The 26347-nt window shown below is 43.1% G+C and overlaps 3 protein-coding genes across 8 annotated transcripts; 1 reads left to right on the top strand and 2 right to left on the bottom strand.

The window, feature by feature from the left end:
* Positions 1–535: 535 nt before the first annotated feature.
* Positions 536–6629, top strand: wdr13 (WD repeat domain 13). The gene is made up of 10 exons (XM_020096376.2): positions 536–670; positions 1205–1292; positions 1419–1650; positions 2046–2155; positions 2370–2500; positions 2582–2889; positions 4375–4555; positions 4706–4847; positions 4951–5069; positions 5757–6629. The coding sequence occupies exons 2-10, from the start codon at positions 1252–1254 to the stop codon at positions 5939–5941; spliced, it is 1449 nt and encodes a 482-aa protein (XP_019951935.1). The 5' UTR covers positions 536–670; positions 1205–1251; the 3' UTR covers positions 5942–6629.
* Positions 6630–9055: 2426 nt separating this feature from the next.
* Positions 9056–14319, bottom strand: LOC109646769 (probable G-protein coupled receptor 173). Of its 3 annotated transcripts, XM_069526164.1 has the most exons (3): positions 13364–14319; positions 13179–13221; positions 9056–12270 (listed from the first exon to the last, which is right to left on the bottom strand). In XM_069526164.1, the coding sequence occupies exon 3, from the start codon at positions 12103–12105 to the stop codon at positions 10900–10902; it is 1206 nt and encodes a 401-aa protein (XP_069382265.1). In that variant the 5' UTR covers positions 12106–12270; positions 13179–13221; positions 13364–14319; the 3' UTR covers positions 9056–10899. The 3 variants fall into 3 exon arrangements, with proteins under 3 accessions (XP_069382265.1, XP_019968094.1, XP_069382264.1); XM_020112535.2 differs by lacking the exon at positions 13179–13221; XM_069526163.1 differs by lacking the exons at positions 13179–13221; positions 13364–14319 and adding an exon at positions 12379–13152.
* A 3022-nt stretch (positions 14320–17341) lies between these two features.
* LOC109635204 (protein phosphatase 1 regulatory subunit 3A-like) lies at positions 17342–25854 on the bottom strand. 4 transcript variants are annotated; one of them, XM_069526157.1, is made up of 6 exons: positions 24685–25699; positions 21217–21263; positions 20714–20796; positions 20333–20359; positions 19456–19479; positions 18314–18454 (listed from the first exon to the last, which is right to left on the bottom strand). In XM_069526157.1, exons 1-4 carry the CDS (start codon positions 25563–25565, stop codon positions 20333–20335), a joined length of 1038 nt encoding a protein of 345 aa, XP_069382258.1. In that variant the 5' UTR covers positions 25566–25699; the 3' UTR covers positions 18314–18454; positions 19456–19479. The 4 variants fall into 4 exon arrangements, with proteins under 4 accessions (XP_019951774.2, XP_069382258.1, XP_069382259.1 ...); XM_069526158.1 differs by lacking the exon at positions 19456–19479 and having other exon boundaries at positions 20294–20359; XM_020096218.2 differs by lacking the exon at positions 19456–19479 and having other exon boundaries at positions 18316–18454.
* Positions 25855–26347: the final 493 nt, after the last annotated feature.

The raw sequence follows: 26347 nt of genomic DNA, 5'->3' as shown, positions 1-26347 counted from the left end.
CTTGGTGGATGGATGTGGTGGATTTTTTTTCAATCACTTTCTTTTAAATTTTGACATATGGTGGATATGTATTTTATTTTGTTTTGTTTTTACATTTTCTCAGTTTTCCATGGAAATAATTAATTTCATCTAATTAATTTAGAAGAAGAAAATCAGGCCTTAGACAGACTAATACTATTTGCTCTATTTTCTAACAGAAGGGAACTTTTTTCACGTTTGTATTTATGTACAGTGTTTTACTTGCTCGTACAATCATCCTGTGCCACTGCACTTTCCTTTATAACATTTCATACAAGCCACCACAGTGACAGATGTATATCATGAACACTCTCAGCACGTTTTGTGTGATTGTTTTATTTGTCTTTATTCTCTTGTCTCCCTCATTCTGACCTGTGTGTGTGGATCAATACAGATGCATCTCTTCTCATCTTGTATTTTCTTTACTCTGAACCATTGGATGTGTTGGTTTGTGCCTGTGGACGAGAGCAGAACAGAATAAATCCCAGTGTGATGTCTGTGTCTGTTGTAAATGTCAGTGACCCGTGTGTTACCTGACGAGTCCACGTGTCACGTGGCTCCGTGTGGCCTCAGCTGGGGGTTGGGCTGGTCTCACTGAGTCATGTGACCCGACAGGAAGAGAAAGAGCAGCGATGGAGAGAAGCTAAGGAAGGTGAGACGCTTCCCCTCGGGTTCACCCCTCGTCCTGTCCGCTGTCACCGCACCGAGCGCCTCGCTCTCTGTGCAACATCCACGTCTTTTACACTATTTGTCCACATCGACGAATTCAGGGGAAAACGGGTTTTTAAACGAGCACATCGCGTTTGATGTTGTGGCTAACGTGCTAGCCGCTAGCTAGTTAGCTTTGCGCTAGCTGTCAATAAGAAGAGGAGTCGCCTGCTCCCCTGTGATGTTTGCTAACCTCAGTGCTAACGAGAAAAAAAAAATGCTAATACCATTCATTCAGCGGCTCCATTTGATTTAACGACGGTTCACTGCAACAATAATAATAATATTCTTTCTTCACATTAATATAAAGAAAACACGACTCAGTAACAATTAGTAGATGTTGTGATGGGAGGGTGACAACCTGTTTATATGAGTGTGATGTACACGTCAGCCATGCTGTATGATCATATCAGTAAGTCACATGATGTAAAGCTTATTAAGTGAAGCGGCTGATGTATGAGCTGGGTGTGTTTGACAGGGATCTGCTCTGGCAGTGGCTCCATCTTTACCCAGAGTGCTTGTGGAATGGCAGCAGTTTGGCAGCAGGTTTTGGCAGTGGACGCAAGGTAAGACTGAGTCACACTCCAGGCTCTGATGGTCCAAGATGATGAAGAAGCTATTCAAACGTGTAATTGCTTATGGATCACTTTGTGAGTTATTGTGCGTGCTGTGTCACTTCCTTCCCTCCCCAGGTACAATGCTTACCGCACGCCCACGTTCCCACAGTTCCGAACTCAGTACATCCGCCGACGCAGCCAGCTGCTCAGAGAGAACGCCAAGTGTGGCTTTGAGCCGGGGCTGCGCAGGCAGTACCTGAGGCTGCGCAGTCAGCTGCTGGCCCTGCGCTACGGGCCCCTGTCCGAGCAGAGCAGCTTCAGGGCCAGCAGTGTGCGCAGCTCCCGCACCACACTGGACCGCATGGAGGTCAGACCCAAAGAAACAGAAGGGACAGGGAAAGTAGAAGAGAAGGAATAGCCGGGGGTGTCTTGTACTTATTTGAAATAGGCAGATATACAAATATCTGTGAGCTGGATTAAAACACAGAATACAATATATGAGAGCCATCTGGATGGCTAGATTTTAATTTTCACCAATCAGCCACATAGCCAACAACACTTTGGATGCCCTTGATTATTAAACTGAGCAGCTTGGTTGAAATGGCTGGCACTGCCTGTGTATATGGGCAGTGTCATTAAATTAAAATTGCATGGTAATTTTAAATATTTATTGATGCTTATTTTATGATTATGTGTGGTTTGTACTTGCACTCACTCCCACGAGGTTCTGGCTCCCTCCCTCTCCTCTCTCCCACTTCATAGGACTTCGAGGAGGACCCCCGTGCCCAAGGGGCTCGTGGTCACCGCCGGTCCGTCAGCAGAGGCTCCTACCAGCTACAGGCCCAGATGAACAGAGCTGTCTATGATGAGAGGTACCAGGAGATCCTTAACATTCATCCAGCATCTTGTCTTATCACCTTGGGCAACTGGATTCTCTTTGATTTATGTCTCATTTGAACTGTAATTCTGTTTTGGTAGCACTGAGTAATGATCTCATCTCACATATTGAGTTGTCATCTGTAGGTGGTGGACAGGAAGTGAATTGACTGCATGCTTATACACGATGGTCTTTATTTCTGGCCGCAGGCCTCCGGGCAGTTTGGTGCCCACCTCAGTGGCAGAGGCCAGCCGAGCCATGGCAGGGGACACAACTCTGAGTGAAAATTATGCTTTTGCCGGCATGCACCACATATTTGACCAACATGTAGACTCTGCTGGTAAGTAAATAAAACCCATAATGATCAATTTGTGAACATCAAGTATGAACATTTATTTGACTTTACTTCATCTTATTTTAGTTCCTCGGCTGCAGTTTGCCAATGATGACAAGCACCTGCTTGCTTGCTGCTCACTGGATGGCACCCTGTCCATCATGACGCTGTCCCCGTCTCCTCCCAGTGTGAAGGTGACACTGAAAGGTCACGGAGGTCCCGTCACGGACTTTGCCTGGTCTCTGAGCAACGACATCATCGTTTCAACATCACTGGATGGGACTCTGCGTATCTGGAACACAGAGGACGGACGTTGCATTCGAGAGGTCAGAGACCCAGAATCCAGTGAGCTGCTCTGCTGCACGTTCCAGCCGATGAATAACAATCTTACTGTGGTGAGTCCTATTTGAGATAAGACAAGTTTATCCTTTATTAGACCCACAAGGGAGAAATTTACTGTGATACAGCAGCAAAGAAGACAGTTTAAATGTGAGACGTGTTATCTTCTTAGATTCTCCAGTGGCACAAAGTATCCCAGTCCTGCTAGCTGTATTAGTTTCTGGTTTTTAATTTACAAACTTGGTTCTGTTTTCATCTCACGTTTTGTTTTTGTCCTTAACTTTTAAGTTGATATGTCAATGCACACTCTGATTTTATGACATATGGTGTTTGTAAAGTGTAGACATAAGATTATGCTCTGCTCTGATGCTTCCCTACCCAGAAACCTAAAATGACAGATGTTGACTTTTTGCTCTTATTTCTCCCTCACAGTTTATTACATGCCTTCACATTTCTTAATCGTTGTTTTATTTTATTCAGATCATTTCATTTTTGTGTGTGAAGCATAAATTGCACACAGAGGCAAACTAACTTCCCATTAGTATGCTTTTATCGCACTCTTAATAACTGTGTGCATACTTACACTGTGCACATATTGATTCAAATTTCAGAATTAAATGTCAGCTTTTATAATCAAGGACAAAAGTGGAAAATATCTTGAATAGTTTTGATTCAAATCTGTCCTTTCATTTTAATTGAAAGGTAGAATGTTAAGTAAAAGCAGAGCTGTGAGCAGCAGTGTCCCTTTACGTTTCATTAAGTGAAACATGAGGGAGATGGATATTTGTTTTTATCTGACAGTAAAAACAACCAGGAGGAACAGATTAGCATCTTTAGTACGGGCTTCAAAATCAGGCTTGAACAGGTTTAACTGGTCTCATCTGTCAGAGGACAGAAAGGTAGTCAATGAATTCTGTTGGATTCAACTGTGTATAAAGATGAATGAAGAAGATTCACGTTATCAAGCAATCGATCAAATCACAGCTCGTCTCATAGGGCTTAGGTCAAATATCCAGGACACAAACGCTGCCATCTTGTACGTCGGACTTCCTGCTGATACGCTGATACACACACTTGACCAATCATGAGTCAATGTCAGATGTCAATTATTAACTCGGATGAATAATTAAAAACAGAGAAGTTATCATTGTATTTTGACTTTCTATTTTGTGGTCCATGATCCATCCACTAACATGGAGGAGGCGGTGTTTATGACTTAGTGGATGATCCGGATGCTTTGGTTTCACTTTTGGGGAGCTGTCATGTCGACCATTTTTGCTATACAGTCAATGAGTTAAACAGTGTCTGTGTCATATTTGTGTACAAATAATAACAAATGTAATATTTTGTACAACAGATGATGCATTAATTCTTAATGTGCTGTGTGTAGAATAAAGTAGAATTACCAGAGCAGGTTGTAAACAGTTTTTTATTGGTCTAGTTTTGCAAAAACACAGCAACCAGTACTTCTTCTCCACTCAGTGTCTTTGCGCTGCTCTGTGGAAATAATAAAAGCCCTCACTCCGTGGTCGGTGTTCCAGGTGGGAAACAGCAAGCACCACCTGCAGGTGGTGAACATCTCCACCGGGAAGAAGGTGAAGGGGGGCTCCAGTAAGCTGACAGGCCGCGTGCTGTCTCTTTCTTTTGATGCTCCGGGCAAGATCCTTTGGGCTGGAGATGACAGGGGGAGCATCTTCTCATTCCTCTTTGACATGGCCACAGGTATTCTCTATTTGACACAGGGAAAAAATATGCACTGACCGCGTTACAAATTAACACCATTTTGTGCACTGAATAGTGTCTTTGTTTGAGAGGGTGAAGCGGTTAATGTGTCACTGCCGGTCTCTGCTGTGTCTGCCTGCCCTCCCGCAGGGAAGCTGACCAAAGCCAAGCGTCTGGTGGTGAATGAAGGCAGCTCCATCTGCAGCATATCTGCTCGGTCCTGGATAAGCCGAGAGGCCAGAGACCCCTCCCTGCTGGTCAACGCCTGTGTCAATAAGATGCTGCTGTACAGGTTAGTCTCTGAAGTCACTGTTTATTAATCTGCAGTTTTGCTATCTTTTGTCATACATTGCTATATTGAGTTTAATCGGTTTTTACCACATTTTCATGGGCAGGGTGGTCGACAACGAGGGAACACTACAGCTAAAGAGGAGCTTCCCAATCCAGCACGGCTCCCAGCTCGTTCATAGCATCTTCTGCCCCCTCATGTCGTTCAGACAGGGGGCCTGTGTGGGTAAGACTGTTTCTCAGTGTTCCTGCTGTGATATTTGAATAGAAAATCAGACCACAGTTCATTACTTGCTGCAGGCTGTCCAATGTGGGGGAAAGAGAATGCAGAAAATAGCACACTGCTGCTTTTGGATTAAAAAAAAACTAATTAGAAAGCCTTTTAGAAACCATTTACTTACCTTGTTTGCAGCTTGTATGTGTTTGTCTACCAAAGGGTTGTACATTTTTAAAAGATTGTTTACACGAGAGCATATCTCGACCTCAGAGCTTCACCTTATTTAACTTCCTTCCCCTTTAATTAATTCCTAACAATCAACTCGTCATTTCATTCAAGGCTTCTCACTGTTTAAATTATCAGGTTTGCGTCTCCAATTAACAGTTTCTCACTCATAAAAACACCCTCGAGTCTGAAATTCATACAAAAGCCTGCTGATATTTTGCAGTATGGTTACTGCTGTTATTTCCGAGACGTGACAAACTGTGAAGTCACCTGGGAAGTACTAGTGTCATAACAGGCTGCATCTCCATATTCTTTTGTTCTGCTATTCATGCAAAGTTTGTGTCACATGACGTTGTTTTCGAGGCAGCATAAACCACTGAGCCGCTCATTTTTAATCCAAAATGAATTGAACAAATTAGACTAACCGCATTGATTTACAAAGCTGCATTTCTGATTTCACGCCTGCTGCAGTGACCGGCAGCGAGGACGCCTGCGTCTACTTCTTCGACGTTGAACGCAACACTAAGGCGATAGTCAACAAGCTGCAGGGTCATGGAGGACCAGTGCTGGACGTCAGCTTCAACTGCGACGAGAGTTTACTGGCCTCAGCCGATTCCACCGGCATGGTCATCATCTGGAGGCGGGAGCAAAAGTGACTGATCCACCAATGAAAATGCTTCCATCTACTGCTTAAAAAGGCCTGCTGCTGCTCAACCGTCCAATTTCACAAGTCTGCAGATTTTCACTGGAATGTAACAGGTGGCATTAAATGTTTAATTTAACGATAAGTGCAATCAGATTGAACGATACGCTGTGTAGGTGGAGGGGATGTTTTGGGGGGAGGGGGGTAAATGTGTATGTGTGTCAGTACTCCTACAGCTGCAGCTGAGAAATAGCTTTTGGACAAAGAAAGAAGAGAGAAGCACTACTCCCATGCATGTGTCATGGCTTACCTCCGACGGAAATGACTGAATTCATGTGAAGAGAATAGGACGTAATCTTCTTGAGAAACCAACACTGTAGCGCACTGACAGTCCCTCTGGCATAGATCTAGTTCACTATTTATGTAACTGTTACTCAAGCAGTGTAATCAAGTGTAGTGAAACCGCCTTATTTGCTTTCAGTTCTGCAATTGCCTGTTTGCATTTGACCACCTGCATGATATTGAACTCCGAATCGGTCATAGGCATATCAAATTGATGATGACGAAAAATATACAAGTGTGTTTTTAAGTATGTGTTTGTACTTATCTGTGTGTGTGTGTGTGTGTGTTTTCGGTTTATGCTGATTCCAGATTCATATAAGTTATTTAACACACATACAGAATAAACTACTGTAACTGTCTTTGTGTTGTTTTCGTGCCCTTTTTTCACAAACTATAATTGAAACAATGGAATTCAAAAATGGAAATGCTAACGTGTGAGGAGCCCGATGCAGTAGGGTGGTCAAACCTACAGCGTAGGAGAGTGTGAGTCATCGTGTGGGTCTTCAAGAACTGCACAGGATTCCCCCTACGTCAATGACTAAAAGGAAAACTGTGTTACATATGTTTTAAAGCAGTTTAGCCATAGTGTGTAAAAAGATACGCTACTGCTGAGATTTGAGCTATTTGAGCTTGTTTTCCGTCTTTGTGGTCTCAACAGCTTAATGGTTCAATTATAACTGAATCCTTCTAGAGTTCTCTACCAGAGTAAAGTACCTTGAGTTTTTCATTTAATCTTTTTTTGTGTTGTTTTTTTATGTTTGAAGAAGTGGTCACCATTTACTTCATTTGTATTGGATTTCTTCTATTTTCAAGGACCAGACAAGTTTTAAAATGGAAAAAAGTCAGAAATATCTAATCATCTTAAAACTGGAGAAAATGGTTGACAACAAAACTCAGAGGGAAGAATAGTGTGGGCAGGGAATTTAAAGTTTTTTAACATCATTCATGGTTTATCCACAAACTCCCTGCCTTCAGACTGGACTTTGCTCCTCTCAAGGTTGGTGAGGGTATTGTGAGGTTTGAATGTGGCCGTGTGGGAGTGAGGGCACGGTGAATGGTTGCTGTCTGGGAAGGTCAGGACAGGGCTTTGTCTGAAACAGGCAGGATAGGTACAGATAAAAAAACAACAACACAAAAACCAATCTGGGAGAGCGACATTAAACTTCTCCTGAAAGTGAGCGCTCTGCCAGGACAATGCAACAAGGCCTCTGCACAACTCTGCATCTTCAGTGGGCGAGCAAGAGTTTTCAAATGAGTAAGACGGCCTTTGTTGTGCATCTTGGAGAGAAGTGGGAAGAGAACTAAAAATAAGAGCTGTAGACGGGGAGATGCAGAGTCGGAGAGAACCTGTTGAACCTGGGGAGGTTCACACAGCTGTAACCGCTCGCTGTGGAAGCATCTCTTCCATCAGACACTGTCCGCGTTCATAGAGACAATGGAAATTATCTCTCATTCAAATTCAAAATATAAGCTAATTGTTTACCAAGAGAATACACCATCACACGACGGCTGGATTTCAATCGGGTTCTAATTAGGACTGAGAAATGTTTTTCTCTTCCCACCCTTTGGATTTTATTTTCTAAGAAGCATAATTGTGTAGAACGCTCGGCTGCACAAGGTTTGCTGTACATGTGGATTCTGTGCGACCACGAGGGAGTAAGAGATTCTAGAAGTGTTTTATTTATGTGCTTTATGTTCATTATCCTGCAGAGGAGTTAACCCTTTTTATAATGTCTGCCATTAACCCGAAGCTTCATTTAAGATTTAATTATTTTTTGTTTTTAAAGAGTGCAACCAAACTCACACTTACTTAATTATGAATTTGAAACAATAAACTTTTTGAGTGATTGTACACCACCATTCCTCACTTTGACCATGATATATGATTTTCATTTACGTGGTTTATAGTATATTCTGTACTTTCTTATATATCATATAATGTAGTGAAAAAATCAAGAGTTTTAAATATAAACACGTTGATAAGCTGCTCCTGCACACGTCAGTATGTTTATTCTTCAGCTCTCTCTTTGTCTTCAAAACACATTTGAAGAATCTTACAGCACAATATGTTCGATTTTTCTTAAATGTTTAAAGCAAGATTAGATCAATTCAAATGAAAAATTATAAATTCTTTATGGAATACATGAAGAATAAGAGGTGTCATTAATTGAATCAATAACCTAATGCATTTTGTTCCTGTGGCCTGGTCTAGACTTAACTTAGCAAATGTTACCTTTAGAGAGATTTTGCTGAATATTGCTGAGTCATGTCCTCGATTTTATGGATCTTCTCTATTTGTGCTGCCGTGACAGTATATTTGAACAGTCACCATTATCCTGTACTGTTCATTCATGGTTAAATATTGAAGAGCACTGTAGCTTAAGAAACTAACTTGTTGGACCCGACCACATTTTTTTGGTTCCCACACAGTTTTTCAGTCCAGCTCTTGTGTAACAGCTATAAGTCACAGACAACTCTCCACTCTTTTTGTGTATTTGTACACCTGTCTCTCCAGATTTGATGGGTCGGTGGTGTACAAAGAAATAATCATTTCAATCATTTGGACTCCACAGCTTTTGTTGGTCAGTGCTCGGAGAGGAGGGTAGAGAGTCAGAGCTTCACTGATGCATCACAGAATTCATCTTCTGCTGCATTCAGGAAATAAAACACACACAGGGTGTAATTTGTGCCATGCATTCTGTAAAGTGGTCTATTTCCAGTGAAGTGTTCTCCACAGGGGATCCAGCCATGTCAACATCCAGGCAGGTCAAAAACTCAGAATGCATCAAAAGTAGAGTCTTTATTGATGAGTGGACAAAAGAACCACCTCAGTTAAACTGTACACTTACAGGATATCATCTCGCCAAAGGAATGCCAGACGTAAAAATTATGGACCCCGGTTCACTTTTCACTTTGTCTTTCCATATCAACATCTGTACAAGTTGTAATCCCCAGTCTTGAATCTATGAAATGCAGTGGAATGCATGCTAATACAGTATGCAGTGCAAGTGTCCACATTTAGAAAAAATTGACTGCACAAATATATCTATGCTTAACATACTGTAGGTCAGACATTTGCATTACATGAATCTTAATTTGGAGAGACAGCTTAATGTAGCCTAAGCCGGTTTTCCATACTGCCAAACATCTCTGGGGTCGTGTCCGGCCTGAAGACGGTTTGCTTTTTAAAATGTTCTGTGATTCCAGACGCACAAATGGTGACATTTAGGTCGAGGGGGGGAAATATAAGACGTCCTGGTAACATTCAAGTTTCCTTCGCATTAAGTGCCACTTCATCTCTCCTTTTTTTTTTCTTTTCTTTTTGTATTCTCATAACAGTACTTCAAAAACATTCTCAAGATCATCATTTGCAAATAAATATTCATTTGCTAATGATTTTTTTTTTTTAAAAAGCCTTAATTTACATTACCATTCAAGTCGTAAAATCCTGTGGCCTGTTTGCAATTTACAAGTGTTGTTTTCTAATTATTCGGTTCCCTTTTCCATTATCCATCTGTATTTCACATTTGCTTGTACATCACCCATTTAAAATAAAACTGTATTTTCAGTTAGAGAAATCCATTTAAAGGATTCCCATATGATGACTGTTCAATTTTGCATGATTTTGAGGCCACAAGATGGTGGCTGCTTTCACATTGACTCAATTTTACTGGAACCTGTTTTATCATCGTTATTTCTCTCTTCTTTTTTTTTTTCTTTCACCCTCCCTCCTCTCTTCTCTTTCTTCCTCTTCCTCTCTCGCGCACACATACACACAAAATGCTATATAAAAACACACAAGCAGGAATATACATTCCTGTACAGTCTATACAATATCAAATCAAGTCATATTTCAAAATAGTGTCATCTGCTTAACATGTATCGTTTACAAAGTAAAGGAAAACAGGCAATTTTTTTATGATACAAAGAAACCTGACACGCCCTAAATCAAGTTCAAAAAATCAAGCATGTTAGGGGCTCCTTAGGTTCACAACAGCTATTTAAATGTGTCCAGGGTTGTTGGGTCCATTCAATATTCTGTCGTCTCCTTTGAAACAGATGAAAAGATGTCCAGGGTGGTCTATGAATCCATTCAGACCCTTGATGTGTTCCTTGATGTGTTTCAGAGTCTGTCATGTTCTCATTAACACTTTCTATTCCCAGTCCACAGCACATTTCTTCAAGGATTTCAACCCTCCGCTCGTCTGTCTCGTGCCCCGTGTGACACAGAAACTAATTCTCGGTTGAAAACTCTGGGGTGTGTCCCTCTGAAATAAGGCAACATCAATTTAAAATGGCATCTGTCACACTTAGTTGGGGTGGTGATTGTTGTGATCTCTTCCACCTATTAATCGCACACAGTACATCGTCAGTAATACAAACTGTTTAAGGAGTTACCCGGGGCTTTTCTCTCGCCCTGTTCAAGCTTTTGCACCCGACACATTAATTCAAACATCAACATTCTTCATCAAGTAGCACTGTGCCTGCATTTGTTGGCAAAATTTTGGATTTTGTTGTGCAAAACAACAAAACAGACACTTAATACGTAACCAAGGTGCATTACATCACTTCAGTTCCCTCGTTTCCCTTTGAAACCTGAAACATTCACCTCACAAAGCTCCAATCGTATCACATGATGCAGTAGGCCTCGTCCTGGGGCAGGTGTTGTTTAGTCCTCCAGTAGGTGGGCAGGTGAGCTCTCAGCACTTTCCTCAGGTCCTCGTTGAGCAGCAGGCAGAAGATGGGGTTGACTCCAGCCTGGGCGAAGCTCATCCACACTGTGATGGACAGGTACCTGTGAGGGATGGTGCAGGACTTGACGAACACCCTCCAGAAACACGCCACAATGTAGGGAGCCCAGAGGACCAGGAAGAGCAGGGTGATGGTGTAGAACATCCTGCCCAGCCTCCGTTCTGACCTCACCTCTTCCATCCCGAGCAGCCGCCGGTGTTGATTGTGTAAATTTTGCCTGATGCCCAACAGAGTGGGTGGCATGGGGCCACGACCGAACCCTGCAATCCAGTTAGCTGCAGCTTGACCTGTGGCCCCGGGACCGTGGAAGGTCCAGTTCTGGCTGATGGCTGGCACGAGCTGGACGGGTTTCATCTTGCGGTGCCGGTACTCAAACAGCAGCAGCTTGGCATAGAAGCCGTGGGTGGCCAGGACCACCACAGCCAGCATGAGCATGAAGCCCAGGGTGTCGTTGGTCTTCAGGTAGCGGTGTTCAAAAATGCACTGGTCCTCATCACGGATGAACTTGTATGTCCCAACATCAAAGACAGGTGGGAACGCCATGGCAACAGCCAGTGTCCACACCATGCAAATGATGGCAGCGCAGGTCCAGATGGTCATGCGCTTGGCGTAGAATCGGTGGTGGGCGATGGCAAGGTAGCGGGTGACAGCCACACAAAACAGCATGAAGGCAGCGTGAAAACAAAACAGCACAGCCATAAAAGCCACAACTTTACAGCTCAAGGCACTGTAAGTCCAGGCCGAGCTGTTGTGGACGGACACCAGCACAAAGGGGAAGCAGGCAGCTGAGCGGACTGCATCGGCCAGGCACAAGTCCAGGAGAAAGAAGTAAGGGGCCTTGTGAAGTGTCCTGTCTCGTAGGACCAGCAGGGAGACCAAGAGGTTTCCTACGAGGCTGACACAGATGATCAAACCCAAGAAGACCAGCTTAAAGTAGGCAGACATATCTGTGGCAGAGACCCCTCCACTGCCGCTGCCGTCACTGCTGCTGCTGCTGCTGCCGCCTCTTGCCAGTCCGCTCTGTGACGCCAGCACAGCCAGCAAACTGCCAGGGCCGTCGATGGCCAAGCTCTGGTTAGCCATTCTTTCACCTTCCACAGGAGCCTGCCTCGTTCGGCCCTTCACCAACACTACTGATCCCCCTACAGCCGTCGTCTCCCGCGGCTCTCTCGTCTTTACAAGGAGAGGCTGCGAGGATCTGTTCTACCTGACAGACTCATCTTTCCTCTTTGTCCACAAGCACGCCACCTGCGAACAGAGACACACGTATTGAGGAATAAGATAAAATAAAAAAAACAAGATGTCTGACGTGCATGTTAGGTCTGGAGCAGTGCACTGAGCGGCAACAAAACTCACATTTAACAGCATGGATATAGAAGTGCTGTGTTGGGCAACACAGTGGAAATCTCTGCCTTCCTGTTTCTCTGAGGCTGGGATCAGATCAGCAGCTCTACAGCATGCCAGCTCCTTGGCTCTCTCAGTAATTACCTTGCCCGTTGCTAAGATACAACAGCTCACATACTTTGTGCAAGTGTGGGTGTTTGAGTGAATGCACGGGGGTGTACAGGGGGATGGAGCAGACACAGTACAACCAACACTGGCTATGTCCAACAAACAGAGATGTTGTAAATGAGCAAAGAGCATTTTATGCTTTCTCAGTGGGGCTCTGCGAAATGTGTGCGTGACAGTCGCTTAAAGAGCAGAGGGTGTAATCTGTACCATTCACAGCACATAACAAATGTGAGAATATCAGCAGAGCAGGCAGACAATTAGCTTTTCTGTTTTTTTTTTTTTTTTTACAACAGATCTATGTGTGAAATGAGGATTTCTCCTCAACAGGAGGAGAAAAATCATCAATGTGATCACCAGTCAGGCCTCGGAGCTGGAGCAAGGAACCTGAAATCCTCCCTGTTTTAACACGACATGATTAAAAACATGAAGATCTAATTTAAAAAAAAAAAAAAACCTGCTTTTTGTTTTAGAGATGCAGAAGAAAAAACAACACAAATCACAGGCAGGAGGTGATAATAGCTGTGGCTCGTCTGGGTGGGCCTCGTCTATGTAGGCCATGAAACACAATATGATTTGCTGGAACTGTGGGCTTATTTTTATCCACACACAACAGCCCTGTGCCACCTTGACAAATATCTTTCCACCTGATTAGATGGCTGCCATGTCAGCAAAGGCCGGAAACACACACTGGAGTGGGTAAAAAAACACAGATGAACAGGTGTCAAAATCACCTCTGCTGTGTTTTTGTGTCGTGTGTGTGTACGTGTATGTGTGTGTGTGTGTGTGTGTGTGTGTGTGTGTGTGCAAAGGGAGGGAGATGGTAACCTACCTTTTCATACCATCATTCTTCTCTCCAGATCTTCTTCTCAAAAACAACAGAATAAGACAGTAACAGTAAAAAAATAGAAAAACGATCCCAGTCGCTGTGTTTCAGTCAGACGGAGATTAAAACACATAATAAAGCTTCATGCTCCTCAGGCTCCTAACAACACCTGTTATGCACAAATCCATCGCATTGGAATAAACACAAGACGATGTGATTATCAACAGCGGGATGAGGACTGTGCTGCTGGAGGAGGAGGAGGAGGAGGAGGAGGAGAGAAAAAATACATCCTCTGCCTCCCTGTTACTGGGAGAGGGATGTGTTCATCTGCCCTGTGTCTGAATATCATCCGAGGGTTCTATGTTGCATCACGTCGAGGACGGTTTTTCCAGAGAGGAGGAGAGAGGAAAAAAATCAAAACCACACAAAAATCTCGCTCAGTTCATGAATCCAAATGATGTCAGATTCTCAGCGCTGATAATAATAACCCACCCACAAACGACGGAGAAGAAGGAGAAGGAGGAGAAGGAGGAGAATCGTCTCGGATGTGTTGTCGAGCAGAAGAAGAATTGTTCCGCACAGACAGAAGCCTCGACACGTCTCTGTTTCCCATCGTCCGGCCACTAACAGGCCGATGCGCTCACCCTCCACCCGGGATGTGTGCGGTCTTTGTCTCGCTGCCCGGTGGAAGGTGGAAAACCTCCGCCACGCAACACACACATATTTAAAAAAATATATATATCAATTATAATTAATTATAGGGCTGCAATCCGGCGATGTCACGAGCAAATCCACATTGTAAAAAAATAAAAAATAAAAATCACAATCAAATGAAGAGAGGGGGGGGAAATGAAAAAACAACAACACGGCAGGATCAGGAGATTTTATTCCTGAATTATCTCCAATTATGTCTGAAGGAGAGGAGGCAGCTCGCACATTCACGGAAACCGTCGGTTTTATTCGGAGAGAGAGAGAGGGAGAGGGAGAGAGAGAGAGAGAGAGAGGGAGAGAGGGAGAGAAAGAGAAAGGGGGAGGGAGAGAGAGAGGGAGGGAGGGGGGGACGTGCAGCATTGTGGGTCATAATAACTTGAAAGTGATGTTTTATTCTCTCATGACGCGTCTGTTCGCTCCAGGATGGACACAGTGCGGAGCCCCAGCTGCCAACACACCCCGGGGTTCAGTGGTCTCCTCCCGGCCCTGGTGACAGGGAAGGGTGGCCTGACAGGGCCGCAGCAAGGCATTCTGGGTCCTCATTTAAAGGAGTGGCGGTGTGTGTGTGCGTGTGTGTGTGTGTGTGTGTGTGTGTGTGTACACTTTTAATCTGAAACCATCTCCACCATAATCAATCTGTTGGATGTGGTGATGAGGATGTAAAAACTCTGCATCATCTATTCTCTCATCATATTCACAGTATTTTTCCGTCTTGAGGAGTGGTGGAGAACACTTATCTAAATTTATTACATACACGTACGTTCAGTTTATAAAACTACAGTTTTACTTCTCTTTATAGCAGAGTTTCTCTTGTCCCACATGATTGGATAGAGTCGGTCCAGAGAGCCTAAAGGGCTGTGCAAATAGAGCAAAACTAAAGAAGTTGCACTTGTGTTTTATACTAACAAGTTTTTATTTTAATTTTGAAAGTTTCCAGTTTGAGTCTTGGTTTAGTTCTACGGCACAAACACGGTTTGCAGTATTGATACACTGATCAACATTAAGCCTTTTGTTTGGTAACAACCGGAGCTGCACAACTTACAGAAAACTACAGAGAGAATATTTGGAGCCCATGAGCTAAATGTCACTGATATGATGACATTTGTTTTTTGGTTTAAAAGTAAATGTTGAGAAGTGGTCTTGTCATTGATAGATAAATATGAGATGCTTTAAGGTTCAAAGGTTTGCAGTGATTTTAAAATCTAAAAAAATAAGATTAAAGGTGGGGTTTGTAATCCTGGAGAATCCTGGAGAATCCTGGCGATGCGGTGGTTAGCCTCACGCCTCACAACAAAAAGGTTTGGGGTTTGAACTTGATGACTGGCCAGGGCCTTTCTGTTTGGAGTTCTACTGTGTCCGTCTGGGGTTTTGTCTGAGTCATCAGCTTCCTCCCAAAGTCCAAAGAGATCCATCTTAGGTTATTTCGAGACTCTTATTTGCCATGCACGTGTGAATGGTTAGTTGTCTCTCTATGTTAACCCTGTGATATGCTGTTGAAGGAGGACTGAACAGACGTACAAAGTTTAGACTGAATCAAATGTACCAAACAGTTAAATGTGGCCTAAACGACAGCGGTGATGGAGCAGTTAAAGCCAATAAACATCCATGGACCATGGGGGCTAGTTTCCTTTGAGTAAAGTGACATGTTAAAGGAGGGGTATTACAGAAAACAGGATTTGTCTTGTCTTGGGGGGGATTTTGCTGTCAAAGATGTTACTTAAGTGAAAGCTTGGGCTCGTCCCTGTTTCATGTGATGAAATAGCTCCATTCCAACAAGCCAACTGCCCATTAGAGTGATGTCACACTGGGTAAGAGGAAAAAGAGTAACACAATAACCCCTTTAACTGCTGTTTCATATGTCACAACAAACAAACCGAAAACCATTTTCTATCATCACTGCCTAACACGGCTTTCAGTGGTGTAGATTACTGCTTTAAAGGGCATTAATTATTTCAAAGTGAGCGTCTGATGGAGAATTCTTACCGATTATCCTCCCTGGGTCAGTTTTAAGTCTGCTTAAATTTTTAATACATTCCACTCTCAAGCTATGTGACCATCACACAAATTCATCACTCCCACCCTTTTCCCTGCAGGAGTCTGAGAAATAAAAGTGTGCTGTGCTCGGATTAACAATTTACTTTTAAGGGCCAAATACAAAACTGACATATAATTTGAAACGATTGCCGACATCTGAAGAGTGACAGAGACATTTATGGATTTGAGGTTGTCAAACAAGATACAGTAGATTGATTCAAAGGAAAACACTGAAGCTGTTAATGCAAAATTGTTCTTTATTATTTTTCAGATATGAGAATGTGACATCTGAGGAGGCTTCCTGAAAACTGTCAGCTGACCTCAGCTTACACTGTGTGCACACTACTCCAGTATGAAACTCTGACCTCAGTGCAATGCGTGACCTTTGGGTTCTATCTGTAGCTCATGTTGCCGTCTGTGTGTTTCCACTTCAAGCTAAGCCGTGTGCACCGCAGAGTCGGAGGCACCGGAGGCTCTGATGTTATTTTAGTTGTGTGTCAGTCTCTCCAAAATGTTTTTCTCATGACTGTGCACGAAACTTTGCACATTTGCAGAATGGATGAAAAGAAAAATCAACCAAGACACACAGTGGCACAGGATATAAGAAAATGTTTAATGGCAACACACTGCAAAATCTTTCATCACTCCAAACGTGTCATTCAGTGCTTCGGTCTGGCTGTGAGGTTGTCAAAGTTTAATGCGATAAAATTTTACGCTATGCTACATCAATAAGTGTTTAACAGGAAAATACACAACAGTGGAATAGTTCTCTAATGTTGAATGATTAATATCATGTTTACATTTCACACTGGATTAAGTTTTCCACTTGTTTTGTCCCTCGAGATGCATCATTTCAATCTGATGTTTGCTAAAAGACATCAGGCCTTTTTTTTTTCAGCATTAAGGCAAAAATACTACTTGTTTTACTTGTGCATATCTATGGTAATGTGCTTTTTAGACATAACAATTCATGTAATTCACAACCTTAGCTGCACACTGACAACAACACTCAAAAAACCCAACAACAAGTGCATTTCAGAACTGACATAATCAGAATACAACACCACATACACACATGACACAACACTTAAAAAAAACATCTGTGATGATATATTGTTATTTGGCATTAGAGTGATAACAATGATATTGAAAAAGTATTCTATTAACACTGCACGAAAATATCTTTGTAACTTTCTCCATGATATGGAAATACTCACGAGTTGTACCCTACATGTTTTCTTTCATCAAAAGAAAGCCCTCTATGTCTTTCTTTTGATGAAAATGCATATTAATCTAAGAACTCACACAGCGGTACACAACTTCAACATTGGTTTAACTCGATTACTTCTTTTGGAATCATAAAAAGGCACTTCACTAGCAAACAGATCAGAGTGAACTCTTGTTGCGTGATCACAAACGGTGCAAGACCAGAAGAAGTCCGATGAAGAAGAGCGCGCTGGGCTCCTGCATCACTATCGAGAGGGAGACGATTCCGCTCAGAAAGACGATGGATGGCATCAGATTCCTGTTTACGGCCGACAGGGGCTCAGACGCCTCTGACAACGTCTTTGATAGATTCTCTACTGATGTGTCAGGCGAAATCTGGGGAGCATCCTCTTTCTCTTTGCAGACCGAGGCAGGTGGAGGAGCTGGGTTTTCGTTCGCCTCAGTTACAACTGTGCTCACGGGGGCGTTCTCTGTGAGTTCAGGTGATGGTGGAGCTTCACCTTCTGCTCTCAGAGCTGCCTGACTCTCTGCCACGGGGTACGTGAACGCCGGCGTACCATCTTCACAATGTGCTGCAGACGTGGTGGAACTTTCTGTTAATCCTGCAGCGAGTTCACTCAATCCCTGTGCAACCTCGCGCTCAAAGCCCCGAGCCGCACTGGGAGCAGAGACATGTGCAGCAGCCAGTTCGAGAAGAGGACGACTAGCTGTGCTTTCGGTCGATCTGTCCTCTCCTGTTGGCAACAGATCCGTCTCTGCGGTGGGAAGTTGCATGCTTGAGGCCTCTGGAGGAAGGATTTCCTCTCCATCAGCCTGGGAACTGTCTGATCTCGGTCTTGACTCTTGCTGCAGGGAAGGCAGCAGTGGAGAGGGACTTTTGTCTACGGGCTGTGCTGACGTTTGGTCGACTAATTCACAGTGGAGTCTGGGTAAAGGCTGGGACTTATTTGGCTGGGCTGATTCACTGGCACAGAGTACAAAGGATGAATTAGTTTGTAGTGTGGTTTCGGAAGACGTACAAGGGAAGCGTTCACCTGGGGATTCAGTGTGAGCGGACAGTGTGCCGGCAACAGATGGAAGCTCGTGGTTGGGAGGGACAGAGGGACCTGATGGGTTAACTGCAATCTGTGGAAGTAAAACAGTGAGACAGCAGTGACAGCTAAGAGAAGGAAGCAAAGGGGAAAGATTTGTATTCGACGTTAATGTTTCAAACAGAGACGAAAAGCATTTTACCACATACTGATGCTTTTCTGTGAAATGGATCCCATGCTGACATTGTAATTGTGAGGAAAATGCAGACAGACCAGGAGCGTTATGATGGGACTGACAAACATGAATTCGCCTTTACTTCCCCTGTCATGGGGACAAAACTCTTTCCCACTGGAGTCCAAACAGCACAAGGGCATCAAAATATTAAATCAATACAAATGTATAATTATTTTATCCTCAAAATTACTCTTTGTACATATTTTCACATAAGTGCAGGAGCAAATGTCCCCCCCTTTCTGATTTTCTTTTGGAATAAAAAAAGAGCTTTATTGAAAAGAGCTTTGAGGCTGCTGTGACAAACACCGAAGATAAAATCAAGATAAAATCACAACAATAGAAATCATATATCAATTGAAAACACCAAGAACATCCAGAGGAACAAGTGCAAGAGCAAAACACAGATAGAGCACTGAAGTGTTAATGTAGAAGATGTGAATATATTAAGACAAAAGCATCATTTTCTGTATTAATTTCATGTCCTGCTGAGACATTTCTGAGGGCAAGATGTTGTTAAGTTAAAAATGTGTATTTCTTTTAACTGGAATAATCACACATTTACACTAAATGCTTTCCAATAATTCTATTTTCATTTTGACTAAATCGAGCACTTTCTGTCGGTCTGTAAAGAAGCGACATGAAAGCACCACAGAATGAGTAAAAGAGCTAAACCAATCTTCAGCACAATGGAACACTCAGAAAGTGAACCACGCTCGCAATCACACTGACGAACTTTACCTCGAAAATGATGACACAAACGTGGAGAAATAATTTGTCAGTAATGATGATGTTTGAATGAAAAGCACTGAATTAGATCCTAAATGTACATTGAATTAAGAGAAGAGAATAGTTTCACTGACTGGTTCACCTTTAGTTGTAATGCTCTGCCAAAGGAAAACACAGCATGCATGTGACCACTGATATAAAATACACATACAGATGAGCTGGATGAGTACATGCCTAACACATAGTATCAGTGAGACACTGGTACCAGATCACATCATGTTAGGAGGTGGACGTCCTCATTCATTTAGTGTTCGACATACTCTGGGCTGTTTCCTCATTATTATGCAACAGTAACTCCGTCCTGCTTCTGAAATGCGTTTCCTTCACTCTGATGTGTTTTTTGTGTGGAATTGTTCCAAAATCAACTTTTGATCACCAAAGGTTGCTGCTGCAGGCTCCCTGGACATCCTCTTTGGAAGCAGCTCAACATTTCTGTCATCCAAAAATGTTTTGTTTAAAAAAAGAAAGAATAGTAATAATTCTTTAACTGTATTTAGCATTGCTGTGTAAATATGTATTTTTTCCCATCTGCATCTCTGCAACAAGGCCATTTCCATAAATGTTGAATTGTTCCTTTAATGTTGCAGCAGAGTGACAGTAGTTAACATTCTCTTCAAAGATCGTCCACTGTGATCTCAATACTGAATGTGATCTAAAATGAGTTTCAGTAACATTTTAATATTAACAATCTACATTGACAACAGCACAGTGACGGAACAGTAATCACAAATAATGTAAACATACAGGAAACTATGGCTTCACATGGTGTGAATGAATATTAGTGTTCACGATCACTTGCGACTGAAAAAGACACTGATACAGATTTCAAGAGGACAATTTAAAAAGCAAAGACACGGAGAGCATGCACTGTGATGCCGATAGGATAAGACGCCGACGAGGAGGATGACATACAGTTCTCGTGCTACAGCGGTGAGGAAAGCGAGACGTTACCTAAGTTGTTGCTGAAGCTTCAATGAGCTGTGAACAATATAAACAATCAAGCCAATGGTGGTGAGCTTTAAAAGTTGAACTGAAATGTTTATTGGACACATGAGAAGCATAAGAGGGATACAGCACTTCTCCTGCTTACCTGTTAAATAGGAATGTGTCAACAACTGCATGCAAATCGAGATCATTTGAACATAATCCAACTAGTCATTTTCTAAATGTTGGCAAGAAAGTAAGCGATCAGCAGCAGCACATTCCAGTTATATTGACCTGTTTTAACTTCTGCAGGTCAAAGAAAGTTCACAGAGAACAGGAACCACAATGAACCCTCCAGTTATTTAATCATTTATTTCATTAAATCTCTTTTTGTGGCATCCTTCTTACCTCCACGTCTATCTCTGGCTGTATGATGACAGGGCAGACAGCTGTAGGTCTGATGAGTCCGGTCTGGGAGGTCCCTGTTTCCTCTGTTGATGTAAAACAGATAAGAATGCTGCGAGACAAAGTGATGACCTTGTTCAACAAAACACTAACTATCAACAGTGGATGAATAATTAAAGGGGGCGCGATACTCTGCCTGTTAAAACATTGAATAATGTTTGTCTGTGTCTGAGGCAGGATTATGCAAAAACTGCAGAACTGATTTTATTGAAACTTGGCGGAAGGGTGGGGTGTAGGCCAGGGAAGAATCAGTTTACTTATAGAGCACATTCTATTAAAGACATTAGATTCAGGTGAAAGGGATCTATTGGCCAAAATATGAATATTAAATAATCCTAGTGACGTCTTCACTGGTGTGTTTCCTCTAAATTGTACGAGTTGTTGTAGTTTCAGACGGTAAAGCCATAAGTCAATGTCGATTCTGTACAGCAGCATCCGTAACTTACCCTCTTCCTTCTCCTGCTCATCTTCTGAATCAAAATCATCATTCATACTGAAAGAAAAGAGAGAAAGTCACGATACAAATCATGTGACAATATGAAAACAGAACCATTCGACTCCACAGTGTTTGAAACACCTGAATGTGTATAAAGTGCTTTGAGGCATTTTCGGTCCAAAGATTGACTCAGAGGCAGACGAGAGTGGCCACACACCATCAGTGAGAACTGTTTTGGATGATTTTGCCTTATTATTATTTCCTGATGCAGTTCAGCCATTTTCTGTCATATTGTCAACAATTGTACAGAACCAGCTGCAGAGAGTAATTTAAAGCCAAAGGCCTCAGTGATGCCCCATCGCATTAGAGGTCATTAGAAGTGCAAACACATTTTAAGATGGTAGAAGCTGTATTTATGTATCGAAGTTAAAACCATCAAATGTAATTGTGGAAAACACATTCAGAGAAATATCTTTGGATATTTCACATATAGTAAACTCTGTCTACCCAGGATAAAGTGGGCGTTACTGACATCAGACTCTACTGTATCTGTTATGAACGACTGGTAGAGTTGATCATTTAAAGCCTTGATGAATCAGAAAATAGAGCAGAGATGTTCTCTGTATGAGGGCACTTGTGTTAAGAGAAGACTGAGTCAACAACACTAAAGGATGCCAAATTAAATAAAGGTCAAGAAGTATGACGAGCATGTGACGGGAGCTACACAAATAGAGTGAGGACAAGCTGACGAGCAGTTCCTACTCCCCTCCAGTTTCATATCAGAGGGTCGGATTTAAAATGATAGAGACCCGACAAAGATCTTTGTATTATACATGTCTGCTGATGTGAAGTCTGCTAAGCTCTGCACACACCGTTCACTTTTTTAAGCAAGTTCTAAAGTTCCATCGCGGCGGCGGGCACAGTACCTTCAACAATAATTACAAAATCAAGAGTAAGGATGAATAATTGTTTGGAGAACTTGACTGAGCCCACTCAGTTATGTGTTATACCTCCTCACTGTGCTTATCCTATGCAATATATCAAAATCGAATTAACTTTTGTTGTATTGCTATTGATAAGGATGAATTAAAATTGATGATATTGGTTTATCACCCAGCCCTAAAACATCTCCTGACTGCTTGAGACACAGTTAACAAATGCTGTCGGCCTACCTCGAGCCTTATCTGGAGGAGTGGCTCCGTTTGGCCCCCGTCTCGCTGCCAGACTCTGGACTGACTCAGCAGCGAGTTGATGCCAAACAGATTAAGACTGAGGCAAAACTCAGCAGCCTCATCACTAAGTGATCAAGGCAGATGCCGTTGAAATAAAGGGCATTGTTCCTGCTCTGGTCTCAGTAATCACCAAAGGCACATTTTCAATCTATAGTAGCCTGAGGTGGATACAGTTCAGTTAAATATAAACTAAAGCCCAGATTACTTCAAACAGACATAATCTAGTGTGTGTACTTCAAATGAACAGTAAATGAACAGTAATACGTTCTAGTGTCTAGACTTGCTTCACCCAACGGTAACCTTTCCTCCCACTGGCTGCCTTGTTAATGTGTTAAAATCCAATTATCAGTTAACTTCAAAAGCCCTTAATGAATCTATGATGGTTGCTATGGTGGCGGAGGTGGTGGTGGGTGCTGGTAGAGTTTCTGCTCCCCAATTTCCTCCTTTTCAGTTAGTGACTCATCCATCCTTAACAAGCCATCTGGCCCATTCCTATACTCCAGCTCCACTAATGAGGAACTACATGACAGCTACATCAGTTTGCTCCCCTCATCAGGGTCCTCATAAGCATCGGTGGGGACCTTTGCCGCTGTCCCGTGTCGGTGAGCGCCGCGAGATTCATCGTGCGCAATCGTGTTGACGCAAGGATACATCGTCGGACTACTTGGCTCCGAGTGAGTGAGGAAGGGGAGAAGTCATTTGTCTGTCATGCTCAAACTACACAAGGGAAATGTCTCTGGTCCCCGATGACCCTGATAGAAAAGGTCAGAGGTAAATTTCCGGGCAGGGAAACGCCAGGGCTGAAAACGACACCTGCCCTTCGCCTATTTTAATCGTCCTAGCACTCCATTGGATAATTGGCATTCTGAAGGGGGTACACACCCCTGTCCAAAACTCTTCCACTGCGGACGATGAAGACTGTAAACTGTAAATCAGACGTAAGGAACACTTAACAAGGTGGTTTAGATCGGATTGGTGACCCTGTCTTGGTGTGCAGTGTGTAACTGTGTTTCTTAACACCCTGTTTTGATTCAGACTTGACTTCTTGTTATGCTAAAAACAGTCTCCAGGCAGATCCTGTGAATAAAGCTGAATGCTCATTGCAGCTACGAAATCCTCACAGGGAATTACTAAGCAACTGGAGCTACGCAGCTGCTGCACAACACCCAGTGTTGCACAGTACTTTAGTGGCTTTGTTTGCATCTATCTCTTGATGATTTGGTTGCTCATGTGCACCCATATGCTGGAATTAGGCTGTTTGTTAAGTTCCTGCATCTGAGCAGTTTGAATATTTGGATGATAGTGGATTCCAGCTTTCAAAATCCCCCTGGATTCAAAGGATGGAAACACATCATGGATGACACCTCTCACCCCTGACAGGACACTGTGGGCCCTGAGCAGCTCTTTGAGCAGCAGACGGCTGAACCCACAGTGTAAGAAGGAAAACTTCCACAGGTCCTTCATTTCACTTCAGAGTCTACAACCCCACCATGAACGTTAACTGTTTCTATCACAACTACTTACTATGACTTGCACTATTTTTAACAAAATCTCTTTTTGCACTTTAGTATAATGTATATATATCGTATGATTATTGTGCTACATACACATATATTTATATATACATACATACAGTATATCAGTAGAACAGCAAACCTTCCTACATTCATACTGTTTTGTATACCATTGTGATTTACATTAATATACATCTTTGTAATGTTGTACAACATAAAATATACTGTGTCTTTCAAGTTATACCTATTAGTGTCCATGTATATATGTATACATAGGATTTTATGCTCATATTTTTTTGTATACCATATCTGCCTATGTACAAGTCTAATCTGCATATAAATCTATCTCAATATCTCTTTAATGCACTAATACACTCTCACATGCTCTTGCCATCATCCTGTGCCAAAGCACTTTACTCAAGTACATTTCTATACAGAACCATATTTCTGTAGTGACAGGTATTTACATATTTTTCATTTTTTATCATATTGCCTTTTCAAATCATTTTGGCCTCATTCTGACTTGTCTGCTGCTGTAACAAGTGAATTTCCCAGGTGTGGGATCACTTAAGTTTTATCTAATCTCTTCTTTCACCTTTCGAGGCCTTTGAGGAGATTGTGGCTCAACCCCAACCTCTGGAGGTCAGAGGTCAAAGTAATCTCATCTCTCAGCACTTTATTTCATCATTTGATCTGTGTCTGACGAATGGAAACGCGTGAGGGCAGATTTACCTGTAGTACTTTGGGGGTTTAAGGATGCCTCTGATTTCCTGCACGTCGGTGTCCGTTGGAGCTGCATCGTCTTCGTAGGACAGGAGCAGAGTCAGTACATAATTCATGGAGGAGTTGTTGGCCCAGAAATCCCCGTCACTGGTTTCATAGCGGACCACAAACTCAATGCGAGAGCCGTGCGTGATATACGGAGGCGCAAACGACAGCTTGAAGGAGAATCTATCCGTTTCTCCGTCGTGAGACCCCTGGACGTACGTCGCGGGGTGGTCGAAGTAAGTCACCCAGTTGTCCATGGTGGATCTGATGTAAACTGCCTTGTGGAAGGAGACGTTCAGGACTCGTATTAAACCACAGAAGGCGAGAGGATCGTCCTCCACTGGAGACAACTGCTCCACCTCCACCTTGCCGGTGCGCACCGCCTGCAGCAGCGCACCGCCGGCAGGTGCCCTGAACTCCGGCTGCACACAATAGGTCGGCTCTCGCCCTGGTTTGCGGTACTTCGCCTCCTCTTCCTCCCATCGTGCGCTTTCCTCTTCGTCGTCCGATTCAAAGGCCACGAATTCCTTCACGTCCACCAGATCTCCGCCGGTGATGTCGGCGAACGACACTTTCTTCTCGGCGGCAGACAGCGCCAAGTGGATGCGCATGTACTCGGCTGTCTCGTCGTGGATGGAGGCGCCTCGCTTCCTGGGCACCGGGGAGCACCTGGGGATGAAGCGGACGCTCTCGGGGTCATCATCGTCTTCATCCTCCTCCTCCTCCTCATCGTGGTTATTATCCTCGTCGTTCATAGAGGAGCCACTGTGCGCCACCTCGGCTGACTTGCCAGTTTTGATCGTGGTAAAAAGCCCCTCTTGGCTCGGTATGGTTAAAAAGGACATGTTTGCAGACGTGTAAACTGTGCGCTCTAAACACTACATATGGCGTCTCTATAAAAAAACACAAACCACAGCCAGACAGTCGAGGTTTGCGCAGCGGTGGCCGGTGTTGATCCAGCGCTGGTCCCTGCGTTACGCACACAGGCTCCTCATGTCAGTCAGCTTGTGACAGTAAATGTCAGCCATGGAAAACGTGTCAGTGCTGCCAGCCCCTTGTGATAGTGTATCCCCTGGTTTACATGACTTAAAGCATCGCTCTCTGGCTGCTGGAAGGAGCCGCCTCTAATTTTAGCTCTGACCTACCGGGATCTCGAGCTATGGTTGTGGCCGTGCGTGTGCTTCCATGGGCGAGAACATGTTCTGTCCCAAATTTGTCTTCTGACTTGGTATAATCCTGCGTCTCCCCATGGCTGAGTTTGGTTCGGGCTGGATAAACCGCCCACTACTGGGACATGACCATATTAAAGTAATATCACACTGATGCATTGCCAGTTTTAACTATAGACACGTGTTATAAATCACCTATAGAGGTCAGCATCAGGGTATATTCAAAGATTCGAAGAAATAATCTGGTGGAAATTATTATTTCCAGATGGGGTCTGTTTTATGACCATGAGGGTGTCATGATTAAAAGTCTCAAAAGGACAGTTATTGGGTTAAAATACATTTACATTTACATTTTTATTGTTATTTAGTTGCAACATGCAAAACCGCTGTAAACCTAAGTTATGCAAAGGATAAACAAAATAACACTGAACAAATAGGATTTATCAATCAATCTATCA

The sequence above is a fragment of the Paralichthys olivaceus genome, chromosome 6 (assembly GCF_024713975.1).
Source record: "Paralichthys olivaceus isolate ysfri-2021 chromosome 6, ASM2471397v2, whole genome shotgun sequence".
NCBI lineage: Eukaryota > Metazoa > Chordata > Actinopteri > Pleuronectiformes > Paralichthyidae > Paralichthys > Paralichthys olivaceus.
The sequence above is the reverse complement of the archived record's forward strand: the minus strand, read 5'-3'. Positions and strand labels throughout refer to the sequence as shown.